Source organism: Penicillium waksmanii (genome assembly GCF_028829765.1).
Source record: "Penicillium waksmanii strain IBT 27052 chromosome Unknown utg000008l:1.0-5622682.0:1.0-5626561.0, whole genome shotgun sequence".
NCBI classification, from domain to species: Eukaryota; Fungi; Ascomycota; class Eurotiomycetes; order Eurotiales; family Aspergillaceae; genus Penicillium; species Penicillium waksmanii.
The window spans coordinates 4021207-4041558 of NW_026643254.1; the positions used below are offsets into that span (position 1 = coordinate 4021207).

The 20352-nt window shown below is 50.6% G+C and overlaps 11 protein-coding genes across 11 annotated transcripts; 4 read left to right on the forward strand and 7 right to left on the reverse strand.

The window, feature by feature from the left end:
* Positions 1–685: 685 nt before the first annotated feature.
* Positions 686–1285, reverse strand: N7481_009848 (CDP-diacylglycerol-serine O-phosphatidyltransferase; the record flags this gene model as incomplete). The annotated part of the gene is made up of 2 exons (XM_057269067.1): positions 686–1054; positions 1124–1285. The coding sequence occupies 2 exons, from the start codon at positions 1283–1285 to the stop codon at positions 686–688; spliced, it is 531 nt and encodes a 176-aa protein (XP_057119744.1).
* Positions 1286–2207: 922 nt separating this feature from the next.
* N7481_009849 (H/ACA ribonucleoprotein complex subunit GAR1/NAF1) lies at positions 2208–2872 on the reverse strand (the record flags this gene model as incomplete). Its single annotated transcript, XM_057269068.1, has 3 exons — positions 2208–2466; positions 2553–2698; positions 2774–2872. The coding sequence occupies 3 exons, from the start codon at positions 2870–2872 to the stop codon at positions 2208–2210; spliced, it is 504 nt and encodes a 167-aa protein (XP_057119745.1).
* Positions 2873–3359: 487 nt separating this feature from the next.
* Positions 3360–6606, forward strand: N7481_009850 (threonine--tRNA ligase THS1; the record flags this gene model as incomplete). Its single annotated transcript, XM_057269069.1, has 16 exons — positions 3360–3789; positions 3840–3932; positions 3989–4013; positions 4072–4207; positions 4290–4389; positions 4455–4584; positions 4638–4752; positions 4808–4906; positions 4965–5110; positions 5168–5285; positions 5348–5549; positions 5613–5674; positions 5729–5774; positions 5845–6218; positions 6293–6418; positions 6553–6606. 16 exons carry the CDS (start codon positions 3360–3362, stop codon positions 6604–6606), a joined length of 2256 nt encoding a protein of 751 aa, XP_057119746.1.
* Positions 6607–7371: 765 nt separating this feature from the next.
* mpkA (mitogen-activated serine/threonine-protein kinase SLT2) lies at positions 7372–8906 on the forward strand (the record flags this gene model as incomplete). The annotated part of the gene is made up of 5 exons (XM_057269070.1): positions 7372–7484; positions 7561–7693; positions 7761–7827; positions 7892–8206; positions 8269–8906. 5 exons carry the CDS (start codon positions 7372–7374, stop codon positions 8904–8906), a joined length of 1266 nt encoding a protein of 421 aa, XP_057119747.1.
* A 469-nt stretch (positions 8907–9375) lies between these two features.
* Positions 9376–10370, reverse strand: N7481_009852 (PQ-loop repeat-containing protein; the record flags this gene model as incomplete). The annotated part of the gene is made up of 3 exons (XM_057269071.1): positions 9376–9629; positions 9697–9970; positions 10035–10370. Coding segments are annotated over 3 exons (864 nt in total), but the record flags the coding sequence as incomplete, so codon positions are not given.
* Positions 10371–10848: 478 nt separating this feature from the next.
* Positions 10849–11460, reverse strand: N7481_009853 (uncharacterized protein; the record flags this gene model as incomplete). Its single annotated transcript, XM_057269072.1, has 1 exon — positions 10849–11460. One exon carries the CDS (start codon positions 11458–11460, stop codon positions 10849–10851), a length of 612 nt encoding a protein of 203 aa, XP_057119749.1.
* A 315-nt stretch (positions 11461–11775) lies between these two features.
* N7481_009854 (uncharacterized protein) lies at positions 11776–12995 on the reverse strand (the record flags this gene model as incomplete). Its single annotated transcript, XM_057269073.1, has 2 exons — positions 11776–12679; positions 12877–12995. The coding sequence occupies 2 exons, from the start codon at positions 12993–12995 to the stop codon at positions 11776–11778; spliced, it is 1023 nt and encodes a 340-aa protein (XP_057119750.1).
* A 655-nt stretch (positions 12996–13650) lies between these two features.
* N7481_009855 (metal homeostatis BSD2 family protein) lies at positions 13651–14908 on the reverse strand (the record flags this gene model as incomplete). The annotated part of the gene is made up of 3 exons (XM_057269074.1): positions 13651–14235; positions 14299–14796; positions 14885–14908. 3 exons carry the CDS (start codon positions 14906–14908, stop codon positions 13651–13653), a joined length of 1107 nt encoding a protein of 368 aa, XP_057119751.1.
* Positions 14909–15201: 293 nt separating this feature from the next.
* N7481_009856 (ubiquinol-cytochrome c reductase complex assembly factor 2) lies at positions 15202–15653 on the forward strand (the record flags this gene model as incomplete). The annotated part of the gene is made up of 2 exons (XM_057269075.1): positions 15202–15213; positions 15270–15653. The coding sequence occupies 2 exons, from the start codon at positions 15202–15204 to the stop codon at positions 15651–15653; spliced, it is 396 nt and encodes a 131-aa protein (XP_057119752.1).
* Positions 15654–16039: 386 nt separating this feature from the next.
* N7481_009857 (3-oxoacid CoA-transferase) lies at positions 16040–17717 on the reverse strand (the record flags this gene model as incomplete). Its single annotated transcript, XM_057269076.1, has 3 exons — positions 16040–16353; positions 16411–17590; positions 17655–17717. The coding sequence occupies 3 exons, from the start codon at positions 17715–17717 to the stop codon at positions 16040–16042; spliced, it is 1557 nt and encodes a 518-aa protein (XP_057119753.1).
* A 1121-nt stretch (positions 17718–18838) lies between these two features.
* N7481_009858 (uncharacterized protein) lies at positions 18839–20290 on the forward strand (the record flags this gene model as incomplete). Its single annotated transcript, XM_057269077.1, has 1 exon — positions 18839–20290. The coding sequence occupies one exon, from the start codon at positions 18839–18841 to the stop codon at positions 20288–20290; it is 1452 nt and encodes a 483-aa protein (XP_057119754.1).
* Between the last annotated feature and the right edge of the window lie 62 nt (positions 20291–20352).

Here is a 20352-nt window from a genome sequence, read left to right on the forward strand (position 1 = left end):
TCGTTTGTATATGCCATCGTGGCCGCAAATTCGACAGCTAACAGCAAAAGTGATATTTTTGGAACCTACCAATATCTTTAGCTGTTTATTGTCTTGTGATTGACTCGGGTTTGAGGTGTCTATACCGTGAACGAAGGAGAGAGGAGTTGCAAGGCTTGTCAATATATCAGCTTTAACGAATTGAAAGTCATGAAGCACGCTTTGGGGACATGAGTAGTCCTGCAAGAAGGAGTATGCGACAAATCTTGACGCTTCGTCAACATTGCGTGCGCATATGGCTCTCTATGGTACCCTTGGCCATGTTGAGTGTTGATTCCATTTCGGCTGGGACCGGATCCTATGACCATGGGTCGACAAAAAACCAATTCATTGCAATCGAAGACATTCATATTCGTTCTATTTATGCTCTATTCAAGAGCGGCTTTTTCACATCGTTGAAAATGAAGACATTTACTCTATGTTGAGTAGAGAATTTTGACGATCCTGCACAGGGCTGCTATCATCTATTCAACTAGACCCAAGATCATCCACAATTAAGTATATTGAGATCGTGTCCAGGCTTGCTTATAAACAGTAGAGTTTCTCTCGTTTATTTTCATGCCCCTTTGTCCAAAAAAAGGGACAATCTTCAGGCAATTACTCCCAAATGGATTACCTGACCAGATCTTGTTTTGTCACCTCAAGCTTAAGGCTTAGGAATGTGTATCGTCTTGCTGACCATCATGCAGCCGTGCAAGACAAACATCAGAGCGACCGGGTGGAACTCAAAGATTGTGCCCTCGGCAACCAGACCGAGCGGAATGTTCTCGTGGGTCCAGCTTTCGGAGACCCAGTAAGCCATAAGACCGACAATACCCAGAGTAGTCGGGATAGGGGTGCCCTCGAAGTATTTGGACTTTCCGCTCTTATCCTTCGGGAGAACAGCGACCGTGACGTTGAACCGAGCCAGGCGGGTGAGACCGCAGAGAACGAAGAAAGTGAGGAGAACGTGATCGACAGAGGTGCGGATACCGAGCGCGAAGGCAGCAGCAGCGGGGGCGAGGCCGAAGGAAACCTGACCAGATACGAGTTATGGTTAGCGGCCGGTTAATAGCGTCAGGGGAAGGGTAAAAGTTTAACCTACCAGATCCGCGAGCGAGTCGAGTTCCTGTCCCATCAGCGAGGACTTCTTGCGCCACCGGGCAATCTTTCCGTCCATGAAGTCAAAGAATAGACCGAATGGCATGAATGCCAGAGCAGCCCACAGCGCACCGTAGTCTGAGGCATCACCGAGACAGTAGCGCATGGAAGAGAAAACGGACATAACTGTTCCCAACGGTTAGCCGAGGATTGTTGAGTTGGTAGAAAAACCGGACTTGCCTCCGCAGAATCCTGTGAAGAGTACAATATCAGTATCTAGAAGCTTTAAAGTATTGTATACAGCTAGAGGCAAAGCATACCATTGAGCTCAGTCACCAAATCAGCAAGATGGAGAGCCCTGTGCAAGGTTAGCGGGAGCCTGGCAGGACTTGACGGCGGGGAAAATCCCCGGGAACTGACTTGACCAAGCTGAAATGTCCATGGTCTGAAGAAAGAAGCATTTTCTGCTTTTCTTGGCCTGCGCGGTGTGAGTTTCACATGTCTCTGTGGGGTTGAAAGATGATCGTAAACTGACCTCCGTCGCCGGAGGACGGGACCTTGGAACTATTCGACGCCATGGTCGAGGTTCTGCGAGACATGCTCAGGGAAAAAGATTGGAAGTGCTGTCGGATCGAAAGGGGGCTAGAGAGGGGACTGCGGGAGGAGGAATGGGCAATTAATCCTGCTTGAAAGTGTTGACGGGCACGCAGTTCCGCAGAGCGGTCAACGTCATTCCCGATGTGCGATAGCCGGGGCTGGCGGTGTGCCACACGAGGCTGTGCACACAATACACTAGCCACATTAGCCACACCAACCACATGTGGCTTGGCGTTTCCCTTAGGTAGAGTCAAATTATTATGTCGCTACAATTTGAAAACCAGTAAGTGTATACTCTAAAGCATCCATTGAACATTCGAAACAAGAGCAATCAGATCGTCTTTTTGTGACTGGATATATTCTACAGTCCCTGCAGTCACGGAAACAAGCAGTTGTGTCAGGATGCACAAGAAGTAAAGGAAATGTTCCTGCAAAAGCTCCCAGATCCCCCAAACGCCGAAAGAAGACAATACAATCGGTGAGTAGTATCTTCACCAACCACGGCCACGGCCACCACCACGGCCACCACCGCCGCCGCGAGAGAAACCGCCACCACGGCCACCGCCGCCGCGACCACCGAAACCACCACCACCTCCACGGGAGAAACCACCACCACGGCCACCACCGAAGCCTCCACGGCCACGGGGAGCACCTCCACGGCCACCGAAGCCTCCACGACCACGTGGGGCGCCGCCGCGACCAGCACCGCCGGCACGCTTGGGCTTAGCAGCTCCGGGGGGGAGGCTTGGGCTTAGGGAGGAACCTAGTATGAATGGTCAGTTTTCTTCCTTCTCGCAACGGCCCAAGGGGGGGGGGTAAGGGAAGGGGAGACGTACTTCTCCAGAGGGAGGAGCTTGTCACCGCCAATGAAGACCTTGTCGCCAGTCTTGAAGGATTCGCTTTGAATACCCTCGGAGGTCTTGATGGTGAAGTAGACCTGGTTGATAGGTCCGAGGACCTCGTCAACTTTGCCGATTTGGGTCTATTACAAGAACTTGTTAGCTCTAGTTCATTGCGACAACCATTGAGGGTCGTAATATCCGGGGTGTTGGCGTACCTTGTTCTCGAGGTAGATCGGGGCGTTGAAATACGGGATTTTGGGGTTGATCGACTCGCAGACCATCTCACCCTCACAGGAGTGCATGACAGTTCCCATCTCTAACAAAAAAAATCAGTATCGCGGCCGTAGAATTCGCATAGACGGGGTTATAAGTACCGAAGACTTGAGCTGGGGGACCGAACGACTGCTGGAAGCCTCCGCGACCTGGACGGAAAAAAATTTCATTAGCTGCTCCGTCCGACTATTTCGCATGCGACAAGGAAGAATTGCTCACCACCACCTCGGCTTCCAAAGCCACCACGGTTAGCACCGGTACCACGCCCACGGAAAGACATGTTGAGTTGTTGCGGGATTGGGGGTTGGACGAAGAAGTTTTCGGGTGGTGGAAACTTCGTATGCATACGGCGTTCCGGGTACATCGCTTGTAAGGGCAGTTTACAGTCACATGACTCACCGCCCGCCCGTTTCTACGGTAGAGTCATATTATTATTTCTCGAGCAAGTGAGTCAAAACGAGTCAGACTTGGATCCCCATCCTTTCCTCACAGTCAATTTTTCTGTCACTGTTTCCAGAGGTCTGCACTATGGCTTCCGAAGCCCCAAAGGAACTCCCCGTGCGCCCTGCCGCCGAAGCTCAAGGAAATCCTGCTGCTGCTGCCCCGCCTCAAGACGCCAAAAAACAAGCCCCTCCTAGCGAGCCCCTCCCCGACTGGGCGATCGAGCGCAACAATCTGTTCGAAGAATTGTGGCAAAAGCACCTCAAGGACCTCGCGGCCAAGGATCACCCTTCGATCGAAGTTTCTCTCGATATTGGCGACGGTAGCCCTAAGTCGGTCCCCGCAAAGGCCTTCGAAACTACACCGGGCTCATTCTTGCGCGATGTGCCAAAGGACGTGGCTGCCGAGGTTGTTATCGCGAAGGTCAATGGAGAACTATGGGATCTGAACCGTCCACTCGAGGCCGATTCTGCCGTTATCCTGGTCCCATTTTCCGACCCCGAGGCTCGGAATGTTTGTATGTTGAGCTCTGCTACTTCTTCCAAGCTCAAGTCTAATAACATATAGTCTGGCACTCTTCGGCTCACTGTCTTGGAGAGTCTTGCGAAGCTCAGTTCGGCTGCCTCCTGAGCCACGGTCCTCCTACACCCCAGGGTTTCTGTATGTTAAGCTCTCCAACTTGAAAGGATCAGAGGACGGTGCTAACATTATCTTAGTCTACGATATGGCTATGCCTGGAGGGTATGTGAATACGTTAGTTATTACGGTATCACTATGCTAATATTCCTTATCTGAGCAGACGTGCTGTCATTGAAAGTGATTGGAAGCCCCTTGAACAGAAGGCTGCCAAGATTTTCAAGCAAAAGGAGAGTTTCGACCGCCTGGAGGTATCTAAGGAAGATTTGCGTCGCATGTTCAGCTATTCTCCCTACAAGGTAAGTAACGTTTGCCGTCAACTGCCCATGCAGCCTATGGGGCTGGGGTGATTGCGGTGGGTTGAGCTAACTTGGTGTCAAGCTGCACTATATCGAAAAATTGGTGGTGGGCGAGTATAGCACCGTCTACCGTAACGGTGATCTGGTTGATCTTTGCCGTGGCCCTCATATCCAAAACACAGGTAAACCCTTCATCTGCTCTTGACTCCCTACCTAATAAGAAAACTCTAACCTAACCCTTCCATAGGCAAAATCAAGACATTCAAAATCATGCAAAACTCCTCCGCTTACTTCCTCGGCGACCAGTCGCAAGACAGTCTGCAGAGAATTCGAGGTGTTGCTTTCCCAGACAAGAAGCGAATGGCAGATCACTTGAAGTTTGTTACTATTGGACCACAATTTCAAAGTAGTGATACTGACCGTTCTATAGGTTCCTCGAGGAGGCAGAGAAGCGCAATCACATAAGACTGGGCAAGGAGCAGGAGCTCTTCTTCTTTGACGAGACCTCTCCCGGATCCCCTTTCTTGCTTCCCGCTGGTACAAGGGTAAGTCACTCGTGGCATACCCCGTCAATATACCTATCTATACTAACTATCCAAGATCTTCAATGCCCTCCAAAAGCTGCTTCGGTCGGAGTACCGCAAGCGCAACTACCAGGAGGTCCAGACTCCGAACATGTTCGATGTCAGCCTGTGGAAGGTCTGTATAATCACATTTTACTTTTCCCATTCAACACAGACATTGACTCAGAAGTTAGACATCCGGTCATTTCCAGCACTACGCCGATGACATGTTTCAGCTTAACGTTGAGAAGAAGAACTGGGCTCTTAAGCCTATGAACTGCCCAGCCCACTTTATTTTGTTCGGTCATCGTGAACGAAGTTACCGGGAGTTGCCCCTCAGGTATGTTATTTCTGCAGCAAACACCAGGATATCGACCAAGTATTAACTATAATCCAGGATTGCGGATTTCGGAGTTCTTCACCGCAATGAAGCCTCTGGAGCGCTTAGTGGGCTAACCCGAGTGCGGAAGTTCCAACAGGACGATACCCACATCTTCTGCACCCAGGATCAAATTGTAAGTTATGATAATCCCCCTTTCTGAATCTATATATCGAATAAGCTGACAAACATACGAAGCGTGCCGAAATCGAGGATCTCTTCGATTTCCTGAGAAGTGTCTACGGGCTGTTCGGATTCTCTTTCCAATTGAAGTTGTCGACTCGGCCAGAGAAGTACATGGGAGAAATCGCTGAGTGGGATAATGCCGAGGATCAGCTCAAAAAGGCGTTGACCGACTTCTGTGGTAAAGACTGGACTATTGACGAGGGCGATGGCGCGTGTGAGTAACACATCCCTCTAAACTACCTCACCAAGAATTCGCCAGCTCACAATTTATAACCAGTCTATGGGCCGAAGATCGACATATCTTTAAGTGATAGTCTTCAGAGAAGCCATCAGTGCGCGGTACGTGTCAAAATTTCCTGCGGAATGTGCCAGCTGGCTAACAATTGAAAATAGACTATCCAACTTGATTATCAGGCTAGCCATAACTTCAAATTGTCTTGTGAGTGTCTTTGCCACATATACCAACCACTAGCAGCACATATGCGGCTTTCTGACCCTTCTTACAACAGATCAAACCAACGAAAGCCAGAATAAGAACATCGATGAGGCCGTAAAGGATGATGAGGCCAAGGACAAAGACTGGCTTCCTCCGAACCGCGGGCGTCCAGTAGTTCTGCACCGCGCAATTATCGGTTCATTCGAACGGTTCTTGGGTATCCTAATCGAACATTTCGCAGGGAAGTTCCCCTTCTGGATCTCTCCCCGACAAATCATAATCGTTCCGGTTATGCCCCAACTGAACGAGTACGCCGAGGAGGTCAAATCGATTTTCGCCGCCGATAAACTTTACGTGGAAGTTGACACCAGTGGAAACACCCTCCAAAAGAAGATTCGCACTGCGACCCTCTCTCATGCCAACTTCATCTTCGTCGTGGGTCAACAGGTAAGCTCCTCCGCTATGGAACCTACCGCAAGAAGCGTAGCTTAAAAGAACTAATCACTGACAACTTTAAAAAGGAGATGGAAAGCAGAACGGTCAATTGTCGGGCTAGGGATGATCCCTCCAGCCACGCCAAGGGTGTTATGGTCGGCATCGATGAGATGAGGGAGAAGCTTCGGGTGCTCCGCAAGGAGCGTCGTCTCGTAAGCACTCTGTAGGGGGATGTATTTGTTGCCTATTTACAAAAATGAAGTAAATGTTGAGGTTCAGCTTATTCCACAATTTCCAGAAGTTACAAAAACAGAGTCTTTTGTAAACACAGTCATGTAACTTACAGATATCCTCGCTCTATGAAATCGCCAAATCCCCAAGGCGCCGTCTGGAGCTCTAGTGGGGTTGAAAAATGTCGGGAAATTTTCCATAAAGTACTTTAGTTCTACGTCCCTGAAAAAGACCTCGGGTTCATCAAGATCTGCCAGGAACTGCGTTGGACTCATTCTTGATACTGAATATTCTCATGTACAATTTTTGGAATCATTTGGAATTAATCCGGCGCCATACTGTTCTGTGCTCGTCATTTTATACTTCAGTACTACTTTCCAGGTCACCATTACCTACCATTACCGGAAATCTTGTTCCCGCTATTGTTCGAGCCTTCGAGGGGCACGACCTCGTGGGACAGAATCACAACGCACTCGCTGACGCCCAGCAATTATCAATGATATTGAGGGTGTTTGTGGATCTTTGCAGGCCCTTGGCGGAGCGGGTGCTTTCCCAAGGAAAGTTGCCCATACGAATACGTGGAACAAAGAGACAGACCCAGATAGAAGAGTTCGTGGTCAACAAGAAGGCTCGAATCTGCGAATCCGAGGGAGTGTAGTGGAGGGAGTGGCCTCTTTGGGAAGGGCAGCGATCAGCCGTGGTACCCGCGGGGTCAGCGGGGCTCTTTCCCTTTCTTCTCAGCCCTTCATCACACTTCACACTTGACACTTCACACCTTGACTCGACATTTCCCCATTCCCCTTTTTCTTCTATACGCCATCTCCACTGCTGTCAGAATTCTTCTTCGTTGACCCTCCTTCTTTCCTCTTCCACTCTTTCACTTCCGCCTCTCGCCCCTCCCCCCCTCCATCTTCCTTCGTGGACCCCCGCCGCCATGGCTGAGCTTCAAGGTCGCAAGGTCTTCAAGGTCTTCAACCAAGACTTCATCGTCAATGAAAACTACACGGTTACCAAGGAGCTGGGCCAAGGTGCCTACGGCATCGTCTGGTAGGCCTCTCCCCCGTTGCGCTCCCTCCTACTCGAGTGCCCACGGCTAATCCTTTGTCTCTCTGTTTGTCTTTAGCGCCGCAACCAACTCCCAGACTGGCGAAGGCGTCGCCATCAAGAAGGTCACCAACGTCTTCAGCAAGAAGATCCTCGCCAAGCGCGCCCTGAGAGAGATCAAGCTGCTCCAGCATTTCCGGGGCCACCGCAATGTACTTCCTCTCCCACTCCCCGCGACCGCTCCTGGTTCACCCCGCTGACCCACGACTCTACCCTCAGATTACATGCCTGTACGATATGGACATTCCCCGACCCGATAACTTCAATGAAACATATCTCTATGAGGGTATGTCCCAGATGCGATTCTACATGGCTTGAAAGCGGCGAATAATCTTTGACAATTCTTGCAGAACTGATGGAATGTGACTTGGCTGCCATCATCCGCTCCGGACAGCCTTTGACCGATGCGCATTTCCAGTCCTTCATCTACCAAATCCTTTGTGGTCTCAAGTACATTCATTCCGCCAACGTTTTGCACCGTGATCTGAAGCCAGGAAACTTGCTCGTCAACGCCGATTGCGAGCTCAAGATTTGTGACTTCGGCCTGGCCCGTGGCTTTTCCATTGACCCGGAGGAGAATGCCGGTTATATGACCGAGTATGTCGCGACAAGATGGTACCGTGCTCCGGAGATCATGTTGAGTTTCCAGAGCTATACCAAGGCCAGTAAGTATATGCCTAGCGTGATGAGTGGAGAAAGCAGACCCGTAATGGCTAACGCTATCCAGTTGACGTTTGGTCCGTCGGTTGTATTTTGGCCGAGCTGCTGGGCAGCCGTCCCTTCTTTAAGGGTCGTGACTATGTCGACCAGCTGAACCAGATCCTGCACTATCTGGGTACCCCCAACGAAGAAACCCTCTCCCGCATTGGATCCCCTCGCGCCCAGGAATATGTGCGCAACCTTCCCTTCATGCCTAAGGTCCCCTTCAACCGTCTTTTCCCCAACGCCAACCCCGATGCTCTGGACCTGCTGGACCGCATGCTGGCCTTTGACCCCTCGTCTCGTATCTCTGTTGAGGAGGCACTCGAGCACCCCTACCTGCACATCTGGCACGATGCCTCGGACGAGCCTAGCTGCCCGTCCACCTTTGACTTCCACTTCGAGGTTGTCGATGACGTCCCGGAGATGCGCAACATGATCCTCGAGGAGGTCAGCCGCTTCCGTGCAACGGTCCGTCAACATTCCCAGGCTCATGCGGCCCAGCAACAGCAGATGACCCAGCAAACCAATGTCCCAATCCCCGACAACCAGCAAGGTGGCTGGAAGACCGAGGAGCCCAAGCCTCAGGAGGCGGCCGCTGGCGGCGGGCAATTGAATGACCTGGAGTCCTCGCTACAGCGCGGCATGGATGTTCACCACCGTTGATCTATTTGTCTTTATTTTGGGGCAATCCTTGGTTATGATTCCGGCTCATCCGAACTGGTGAATCGCACTCGGCTTCCCCCTGCATTGATATAACGAGTTAGCAAAGAGATACCTCAAGAGAAGAAAGGCCGGGCGATCTGCATTATTTCTGCATTCTTCTTTTTTTTCTTCTTCTGTCCCCGCACGCACCGGATTTGTTTTTTCTCGTCGATGCGTGCTTCTGATTACGTTCTTGGATCGTTTGTTGGCCTGCTCCATGCCATTTTGTACATCGATCGAGGTCTTGGACTCGACTGATCTCCGAGTGTGCTTTGGGATTGAATAGATAGATAAGGCAGATCCTCTCAAAAATCGAGGTTGATATAAGAACAGTCAATGCCTAATGGCACAAATGAGTAGAAAAAGGATTTTGCATGTCTAGTATCGCCATGTCAGGTATATATTCTGCTCCAGGGCTACTAGTAGGCCCTTAACTTAGTGCTTCAGTCGACCGTGGTCGCCCCCTCCGTTCCACCACAGCCCCAGATACAGTTCGAAATACAGAAGTAGATGAAGGCATAGGGTGCAATTCCACCGGTTCCAACGGAGTCTCAGTCTTCTTAGAGTGCTCTCGAAGCCAAGGCAGAAAATTGAAAACCCCGCCACAAGCGAAAATCCCTAGCCAGAGGACCAGCTCTGTTCCGTAGATAATCATACCAAGTGCATCTAGAGCCGGGCCAAACACTGCATCCAATTGTTAGCTACTTCCCAGTACAAGAATGAATGTGGACCCGGATTTGAAATAACCTACCGACAGAAACAAGAGAGAATAAATCACCCGCAGCATCGATTCCAACAAAGAAGAAACTGATTCCTCGCACGGTCCGATGAACATAAATGTCCCAATAGTGTCGTAGGACACCAGCCGCGAGTAGAGATGCACTCAAAACAGCCATCAATATGAGTGGCCATTCAAGACCACGAGATTTAGCCTCTCTCAATGCAAAGATCAGGCCTGTTTCAACACCGCCTAAGAAAAGCAGAAGCGGGACGACCGCAGCAATGCATTTTTTGATTGAGAACCCCTGAGACATAATCAGTATCCTTGAATCAAGGTGAGAAGAGTAGTGATTGGTGATTCAGGATTACCTTTCCATAATACAAACACTGAGCCCAAGTCAGTAAACTCAGCGTTGTAAGTATCTGCGGCTGTATGCGGAGCGCCACATTGAACTCTTCCACGATATTGTAAACGCCAAGGGGGACACCGGCTACTGCCCATAGTAGCATCATTGAGCCTTGCAGGCCTTCTGTGTTGTGTCTTTTGTAATTTATGACGATTTGGGGTAGAAGCTTGGACAGTGTTAGCTGCGATTCAAAAGTTGGCTGGAAATGACTTGCCTGGATGGACCAGCACACTGCGCCGAGAGTGCCTAGGACATTTTCAGCTATTGGGTTGTCCATGTTAGGATGTGATGTTCGTTGAACTTCCGAGAGTAGGAGTTGTAAGAGTTGCAATTGAGTGTTCAAGTTGCTGATATGGATGATCCGGTTCGGCACGTGAAGGTCCCGTCTTGAGGCAGCCCAAGTGGGTTCCCGCAAACCTAATTCATTTCGAAATATCAACTACCAGCTCAAGCTAATGAACGAATAGGGGGGTTTAACTACTTTTCGAGGAAATACTGGGATAGAAATATGTGCATTCTTCTTTAAAATAAATATCTGGGCGTTTGCCAATGGGAACTTGGCTATATTTCAACGGCGAACGGCCTTGGTGAGGTGGGTCTCAGAATGACCCTTTCTACTGTAGGAAAATGAGTAAACCTCAATGTTTGTACCTTCAGATAATAAAACGCTCGCTATGTAGATCCAGATGAAGATGGATATCGCTCATATGCCGACCAAAAGGAATATGTCATGACAAAGGTATGATAAAGAGGGGCATCAAAATAGGCGAGGAAAATCAATGATAGTAACCGCGCCACCAAACGGCCATACAAGCCGCAACCACTAGATCCAACATTTTGAATCCTTCATCTTCAATAACCAATTTGCCCAATTTAGCGCTCTTTCCTCTGAGTCCTCCTCCAGCTAATTCACGGGCCAGAGATAAATCCATTCGGTCTTCATCCGAGTCTGCGCCACCGCTGCTAGTACTCGTACTGCGGCGTCGATGAGAGTGGCCGAATTGGTTCTGGCGGGCAAAGCGCGATGCCCGGAGGGATGTCTTGCGGATGAGGCCAGAGGGATTGAAGTTTGCTCTTTGGCTGTCGGTGGGGGACGCGGAATTGGGGCCTGAATAGGCACGTTGTCGGGAGTAGTTGTTTGGGTTGAGAAGCTGTGAGAGAGAGGCACGCTTGGAGGTTGCTTCGGGGTCTTGCGGAAAATCGTTAGGGTTCTGAGGGTGTGAAGATATGTGAGAGGCGGGGGATTGATTATGGTGATGTGCTTGATTTGCCTGGTATCGAATGTTCGCCGCTTGGAAAGGCGTGTTGAAGCGAAGCTCAGCCACAGTCACTGCAGGGTTTGGATCACTTTCGCCTGGGGCTGGAATGGTTGCTGGGCCGGAAATCATATGCTTGCATTTCAGGCTGCGGCCATTCACACTGCTAGAGAAGGTACAAGTACCGTTCCAAGGGGAGTTGAAAGCGTAGTAGCCGCTTTTCAATTTTGAAGAGGAGTCATGTCCATGTCCATGTCCATGTCCTGTACCGAACTCCGATGTGCTATTTCCTCCCCGGCAGGTTCATCGAATTGCCTCGAGACGCAAACTTGTCGATGAAACTTGCGCGGTCCAGCCGGCTGTTCAGTGGGCTGATCTTTCGGTAACGATTGTGACATTGAAGCCCCCGCGGCGCGTATTAGCTCTGGCGGAAGGCTTGCCGGAAGATTAGCGCCTGAGACTAGCCAACGAGAAAGGTTCCTGCGACCCATTGAATCGATTATATCCTGGTGTAGATATCTCGATATCGATTGCACTGGAGTCCGCGCGCGGAGTTGAAATAGTTGCGACATTCCACTGCGTACCCGAAGTAGGATCACGCCGGATGAGAGTAATAGTGAAGCCTGCGTTACTTGGAGGGGCTCGGTTTTGCTTGCGTTGGCGGGTCGGGGATTGTCCTGGGCTATGTGTTGACCAGGGCCGTTCTCCTGATGGACGCGACGGTAATTGGGGTCTGTTGGAATCGAGGCTATGACGTCCACCCGCTGAGAACGAATCGTACTTCTCCTTCCACGCATCGAAACCCTTCCCATGCAAGCCATCTGCGAAATTGCTCCATCGATTTGTTTTCCTGATTGGCTCTTCGGGGCGTGAACCAAACGGCTCTTCACTGGGAGGCAGCGGAGGAAGCGGTCGTCGTGGGAGTCCTGGCTTGTCTGCTGATTCCACCAAGGCTGCTTCTGTCCCACCCTCAAAAAATGACTGCGCAATGGCTATTGGTGTACCTGCGAATGACATATTCTCCGCCGAAACCGCAGGCATAGGAAGCGGTCTCTGTGGAAGCGGCGGGGGCGCATCTTGCTGCGGAGGTTCATGCTCCAATGGTACTTTTGGAGGCAGCGCAGGAGGCTCTTGTGCAGATTCTTGTCCTCCAACTGGCTTCCGGCGAACATTGTTCATTCGAACAAAGTCGCGTTGCGAGGGGTCCTCCTCAGCCGCAGCGTCCAATGCCTCCCTCTTTCGCTGGGCTTCTTCCTCGCGCTCTTGCTCCACCTCTTCTAACAAGGCATCGTCTTCGGGGGTTGCGACATGGACATAGTAGAGGGATGCATTGATTGCCTCTGCGGATACACTCGATTTCGTCGGCGGTTTAACGGGGGATAGAAATATATCTGTTATAAGCGCACGCAGGCAACAGTCAGCATAGATTCTCCAGATCTCGGCCGGCTGCCTCGACCGGGTGCACAGTGGGATACAGATGTAATGCTGATAATTTTATAGAGACACCTACCTTGACTGCCAGGTACCCTCACGATATATAGTTGTAACGGGTCGAGCTTCTCGTGGGTGGGATTGCGCGGATAGGCGGGGGGATTTGATGCGATGGTGGTGATTGACGAGAGCGAGCGCGCCTCCACAGGCCCTTGGGTTGGAACAGCAGTCGACATGGCGGGCGCGGTCGCAGTGCGCCGGCCTGGGGAAATTGAGATATCAGTGTCCTGGGGAGTGGCGCGTTGGTTCGTTGTTCGTTGCGGGCAACGGAGCGGAGGAGGGGGATGATAAACAGCGGGTCCGTCGGTAATGGGCGGGTCGTTAAACTATGTACTAGGGAGTATTAGTAGTCAATGGGGAACTGCTCGGTATTTTAGAAGCCTGATAAACTTTGTTTGTAACACGTTGGCCCTTGTGAATTGGGACGCAAGGGAAGTGCGACAGATTGAAGGTTGCCTATCCTGGGCTCCGAAGGTGGCGCAGTGCGCGGCCAGCTTGCGCAGCGTTGGGTTTCCCCTTCGAATACGATCGATTACGAATAGAAAAGTCTACGCAGACAATATGAAAGAAAATATGGCAAAAAAAAAATGTTAAAAAATATAAGAGGCTGTGTGACGTATTCAACACATGGTATCTCCAGAATAGTTACAAAACCGTGGAACAAGGGGAAAAAAAGAAAAATGCAGAATGAGAGGCCAAGGCAGAAAAGACAAGAAGGAGAGAGTCTCTGCAAGATGGGGGGGTGTCGATATAATAGCAAGGAAAAAAGAAAAGAAAGAATACTCCAGAACCTTTCAAAAACGCCGTTCATTTCCCAAAAACCCAATGACATTAGACAACGGTCTCGGACCGTTCGCCCTCAGCGATGACGGGCACACCAAGACCACGGTCAGGACTCTGCAAAACTAGCTGCTCGTGGCGCCGTGCTCGCAAGAAATCGCTAACTGCGCGAATCAAAATGAACCATCCGACAATCATGAGGACATACGAAATCCATTCGCTGGTGGAAATGGCGGATATCGCACCACCACCGCCACCTCCTCCAGACGTGTCGCCAGCTGAGTTGGGATCGAAATTATGGCTATTAGGATCTTGCGGTGGAACGTACTGGTCGCCGCCGCCTCCATCCGATCCGGAGGAATCGCTACCTCCCTTCATATAAAATCCGTATTGAACAAGAGTAAGACCGAGACCGGCTCGGCTGCCGTTCTTTGCGGCGTGTGTGGTGTGGAGGAGATAAGTCAAGAGGAAACCGACAAGCTGGAAAGACATCGAAATCATCGCATTCCATACGAACGAGAAGATGGATCCAACGGGTAGACCATCCACATAGACTTCATCGGACGAGAGGCCGGGTGCCACGATCGTGGTCTCCCAGTATGGAGGTGTCGCATCGGCGGCTGCTTCTTCGTAAGACTGAATAGTTGGTAGATGCATTAGTAAAAGAAAGCGCCCGAATACGTATAGATTTCAACTTACGGGAGGCAAATCCTCATTCTTCTCGCCCCGTTCCGGCTTGGCCGCAAGGTTAGCGAAGACTCCATCATTCGACATGGCGACGGAACGGCTTCCTCCGGACGATGGCGTAAAGGTTGGGAGTATTGTAGGTCGGCGGGCAAGCGCCGAGGCTCGAGAATTATCCTGGCTGTCGCTCCCGGGTCCCGATGACGACGCCGCTGTCGCAGCAGCCTGGCCATTATCGACGGGTGATTGAGGTTCCTGGTTGGCACGCATCAAACGTTGCCGGTCATCGGGTTCTTCATCGCTGTCTGATTCATCCTCACTTCCAAATGCATCGGCTAAGGTTTGGTCGTCGTCGTTTCGTTGGGGATCGCCGTGCAGGAGACGTCTCGATGACGGCGAAGATGATCTGGAACCGGAACGGAATGATGGAGGCGGAGAAGTCGGATTGCGATCGGATCGATGAGGATTCAACTGATAAGACTCGGAGTCATCTTCTTCATCACGGGGATTCACCTAGAGGATGTTAGATGGACCAGAGTCATGTTCCGAGCGAGGCGCCCGGCTGGGGCAAGCGGATCAGCGGAGGGGAAGGAATACGAACCCGTTGATAGCGCTGCGAGCTCATGGCGAGCTGAGCGGGGGCGACGGAGAGGGAAACAGTATAAACAAAAGAAAACGCAACTTAGGGCAAATAGAAGGACAAACGAGAAGAGAAAGATATCACGAGGAAGATGGGGGAGGTGGGAAGAACGGGGAAGAAGGCAACAGGGGAGTCGGGGACTCGGAGTGTCAGTGGCGGGTGGCCTCAGGCAGGTGCCATTCCCTTCATTACCAAACCACAACCGCAACCGCAACCACTTTGGAAGAATCTCCCCGTCACCACCACTCAGTACTTGAAGTACTACCACCTACATCACCATGGCGAAGCCGGTATGTAGGATCTTTTGCTTTGAAGAATTGAATTCTTCCATGCTAATATCTCACAGTCTGTCACTCCTCGCTCCCTCCAAACCCGCATCTCCCATCTCCTCAAGCATTGGCCCTCCGATGCGGTCCGTCCAGCCTCTGTCTCCGTCCAAACATACCTCCAATCACATCTAGCCCAGAAGCGCACAGAGGGCTCTCCCCAGTCACAAGCAACTTCCGCGCCCAAGCCTACTGGCGAGCTGTCAGAGGCCTCAGTCAACGCGCTGACCTCCCTTTTGAGTGATCGCTTTGCGCGTCGCTACCCTTTGTCGCAAAAGGTCCGGTATCCGGCGAGCGACCCAGACCACTACGATAACCTTATTCGCGAATTCGAGGAAGCGCCAAATCGCGACTGGTTCGGCCGCTTAAAGAAGAGACTGGGTGGCATCCTCCGGTTGTCATGATCCGACTTTTTTTTTCCGTCCTCCATATATAAACAAAAATTGGCCCATCTCTCTTCTCTCTGTGTATAAATGGGATCTGCCTTGGTCATTTTAGGGTGTCGATTTTTGCTGGGACACCGCGGGGTTATATGTGATTGCATGGCATGTACTATTATTACTTATATTTGCGCTTGAATCTGCTGTATCACCATTTGAGTGTACGAATACTATCCATTGGTGGCTATCAAAGGCCTGGGAATCTTAATGAAGATGCATTATAAACAATTAAAAATCTTGAAGTTGATTTGCCGTATTCATAAACTCCGCAAATGAGAACTAGTTCCTATGTACAATGTCCGGTGTTCCCAATGCACGCTCCAGCGAATTCAAAATTGACCTTATACCTTCTACAGCATAGGCTTCAGGTCATCGGCAACGTTGAAGGGGGCCTCGGTCTTAGCCTTGACTTCCTCAACGGTCACGCCATCAGCGATCTCGATCAAGGTAAGGCCGTTGGTAAAGTCAACGTCGAAGACACAAAGATCGGTGATAATACGGCTAACGCAGGCGGGGCCAGTGAGAGGGAACTCGCACTGCTTGACAATCTTGGGGTTGCCCTTCTTATCAGTGTGTTCCATGGTGACAACGACCTTGGTGGCAGAGGGGTTAGAAACAAGGTCCATAGCACCACCGAAGCCCTTAATTTTTCCGGGAAGCATCCCTACAGAACGCAGTTAGTATAAATAACAGTAAAAAATCAGTTTATCAGATCACATACAGTTGGCAAGGTCGCCCTTGGCGCTGACCTGCATGGCACCCAGGATGGTCAAATCGATGCGGCCGGAACGAATCATACCGAACGACTCATCACTGCCGAAGCAGGAAGCACCCGGGTTTAGAGTAACAGTCTCTTTGCCGGCGTTGATCAGATCGGGGTCCTCCTCGCCCTTCTTGGGGTAGGGACCAAGGCCGAGAATACCGTTCTCGGACTGGAGAGTGACTTCGACAGAAGGGTCGACGAAGTTAGGGGCCAGCATGGGCATACCGATACCCAAGTTGGCATACATCCCGTTCTTGAACTCCTTTGCAGCGCGACGAACAATGCGCTCACGCTTGTTGGCAGTGTCACCCTTACCCAGTGCAGAGGTATCGGCGCCCTCTTCCTTGGCGAAAGTGTACTTCTCAATCTTCTTCTCGGTGGTGCTCTGAATCACACGCTTGACGTAGATACCAGGCAGGTGGATAGATGCAGGCTCGATCTCACCAGGCTCCACGATGTGCTCAGCCTCGACAATGGTCATCTTAGCGTTGCGACCCATTGCGCCGTTGAAGTTGGCGCCCGCATAGCGGAACTGGCAGTTACCCAGTTTGTCAGCCTTCCACGCCTTCACGAAGGCGTAGTCTCCCTTAATGGCCTCTTCCATGACATAGCTCTTGCCATCAAAGACCTTGGTATCACGAGGTTGGCTGTAAAGAGCGACAGTTCCGTCACTGTTGTGTCGCAAGGGCAAGTCGCCGGTTTGCACAACGGTGCCAAACGCCGCGGGGGTGTAGAATGCAGGTACACCGGCACCGCCAGAACGGCAACGCTCAGCCAATGTACCTTGAGGGGTGAGCTCCAATTCGATCTCGCCAGTCAAGTACATGCGCTCAAAGGTCTTGTTCTCGCCCACATAGCTAGCAATCATTTTCTTGATCTGCTTAGACTGGAGGAGTAGGCCCAGTCCAGAGCCGTCCACACCCGCGTTGTTGCTGACGACGGTCAAACCGGAAATTGATGAGTTGGCCCGAACCGCGTTGATGAGGGTATCGGGAACACCACATAGACCGAATCCGCCGGCCAGAAGGGTGGAGTTTGACTTGATGTCCTTGGTAGCATCTTCGGCGGACGAGAACACCTTGTTGATGGCAGCGCGCTGAACACTGCTAGAGAAGGTACGTGCAAGGAAACGTTGGTGCTATATAGCAATGCCGTGTCAGTATTGGCCAGAATCAGATATGCGGAGAGCTTGTCAATGTTACCTTAGCAGGATCCGCGGAAAACTGCCGCGCGAAGCGCAGACATGTGGCCACTTGTGAAGGCATGGTGAATTAACTTTATGGGCAAGGCAAGGAAAGAGAGGAAATGCTGCGGGAGCAGAAAAGACAAGGAGCAGCAGGATTCGAGAGAAGGCGGCAGTGTGCCAGTCTTATACATCCGCGGCGGCACTCGACCGGCGGAACAATCCCGGATATACCAGTCACTCCCGACGCTCCCCGCATCCCCACACCGGTTACCCGTAGCCTACATTACTTCCTATAGAAGAAGGGTTCAGGAATGCGGGCAATAAATTATTAATATCGCTAATGTACTCTTCTTGGAGATACTTCAAACAATAAATTCGAACATGATTATATATATACATTGGCATAAAGAGTATACACCGAAAACAGCCGAAGTAACAACCGACGGACATCCGAGAGGCGGGTGGCGGGTAGCCCCTTCCGATCTGGGGATGTGCAGTCAGGTGATCCGGAGTATACTATGGATCCCACGGCCATGGGTCCAATATAGTATGTCCCACGGTATTGGATCTGGTAAATATCAACCATCAAGGCTACCTTAGTATAACCGATCGTGCATAAACCTTAGATTTAGAAAGCTATTTCTCATGGAATTGGGTCCCTTCACACACTATATATATGTGAGTCGGAAGATCGCCCTTCTTTACAGATACTAGTTGTCGCAGAAATTGAAAGATGCCCGAAGTGGCACGCAGAAACGACCGTGACGCACATACAAGTAATAATATGGACAGTGTTGGACACTTCAAGGCCATGAGTCGCCAAGAGAAAATACTATACCTAAAATAATCAAATGACTTGCCCCAAGTAACAACCTTGGGCAAACTTGAATGTCTACTTGTAGTATGTAAGGCTCTTCGGGGAAATTTCCTCTATTTTGTTTGCTACACCTAGCTTGGTCAAGTGTGCTGGAGTGCACTGGCACTATTACAAATTGTCAAGAGATATCCTATATAAGCCATTCTCTTTGAACTTCCCTTTATCTTCTTCATCTTCTTTTCACCATTCACGTCCAGTATCTGAACTTTCTTCACCAACCAGTATTTGTCCATCCTTAGCCCCTATCATCGACTTCCATCCCCTGTTGCACTTCCACTGTATCTTGTATTTTCAAGAATAGTCTTCGATAGTACACACTTAACATGGCCCGATCAGATGATCACTTGCCTCCCCCAGTGGACGAATGGGTGAAAAAGACTATCGAAAAATTCCAAGCTGGTAAAGATACGTTTTCTGGACGAGAGATTTTCGAAGTCGATGAGTATTGTTCCAAAATTTCTAGAGATTTCCAGGTACCCGAGCCTCTGTACCAGGCATTCATTAGAGATATGGCATACCATTATGCCGGTGATGCCACCAAGCAATCCCTTTCAGAAGGACTCCTCAAGGAAAAATCAAATCCAGACGTCGTGAAAGAGCATCTGAAGGCATTGGATCTTGATGGTGCCTTGCTGAGATTGAGAGCCGCTGTCAAGATCAACCAGCAGAAGATGATCCAGCTACCATATGCTGATTCCTTTCCAAAGATTCTCGATCAGGAGTGGGGAACGTTGCGCGGTAGTAATCGAATGCTACCATCATACCCAACAATTCCTCATACTGGCGAATGCGATGAGCATGGACAGGCAAAACCTGCACAGATTTCTCTCAGACAGGATCGTACAACGACGCTGACCCCGGCCAAAATCAGGACTATAATGACCGAGAACATTGGCGGGTTGAAGAAGACGCACAACGAGGTCTTCTACGCCAGTGGGTATTACAGAGGATACCTCAAGCCAGCCTACATCTGGACTGCACTGGAAAAGGACGGTATGGGCAACCTGTACCTATCCGATGCAATTCTAAATAAGCATGTCCCGCTCTGGAGAATTATCCTCGCATACAAAGGAAATCTCAAGGCATTTGATCAAGGTAGACCCCCCATCTCCAATGAGACCACCGACAAGCCGTGCTCAATGGTCAAATTCGAGAATACTACACCAAAAGGAAGCGGCCAAGGGGATCTGACTGCACTTGTTGAGAGAATGTTCCTGGAGTTCAAGGAGGTCAAAGACGAGCTCAAGGAACTGAAAGGGTCTACACTCTCTACGACCGAAGTGTCTTCTGAGCCGTCCACCGGGGGAGGGAAGTCCACAGGTATCAACAAAACTTCCGCTGAGCAGAGCTGCGAAGAAGAATATGACGACGAAGAGATGAATCCAAATCCCCACTCGAAAGTACCGCTCCCAACCAACGAACAAAATGGAGATGATGCAGATCTCGATGCAGCTGAAGAGGAAACCCGAGACAATGGCACGAATACTGGCTCGCCTGACCCTCTTTCAATTGATGAACAATCTGCAAACAGTGCAGAGTGTGGGAATACTCCTCTTTCTCAGACCCACGAGGGCAATCTGACCGAGAACGATGATGTACCTGAAGAGATGACTCCAGATACCGGCCCGAAGACTGGTTTGGCAGTGAAAGCCGGCACAAACAAGCGGCCTAATACAGGCTCGCTCCAAGCTTCGAATAAAAGGGCTCGCTCTAACGGGAATCGGGGCGCTGTCAAAAATCAAGGGAACAGGGGCTCTACCCAAGGACAGACCTGAAGCAGTAAGACTGATGGAAACATCCTCGATACGCCCGTCTACGGAGGCTAATTTTGCTATTT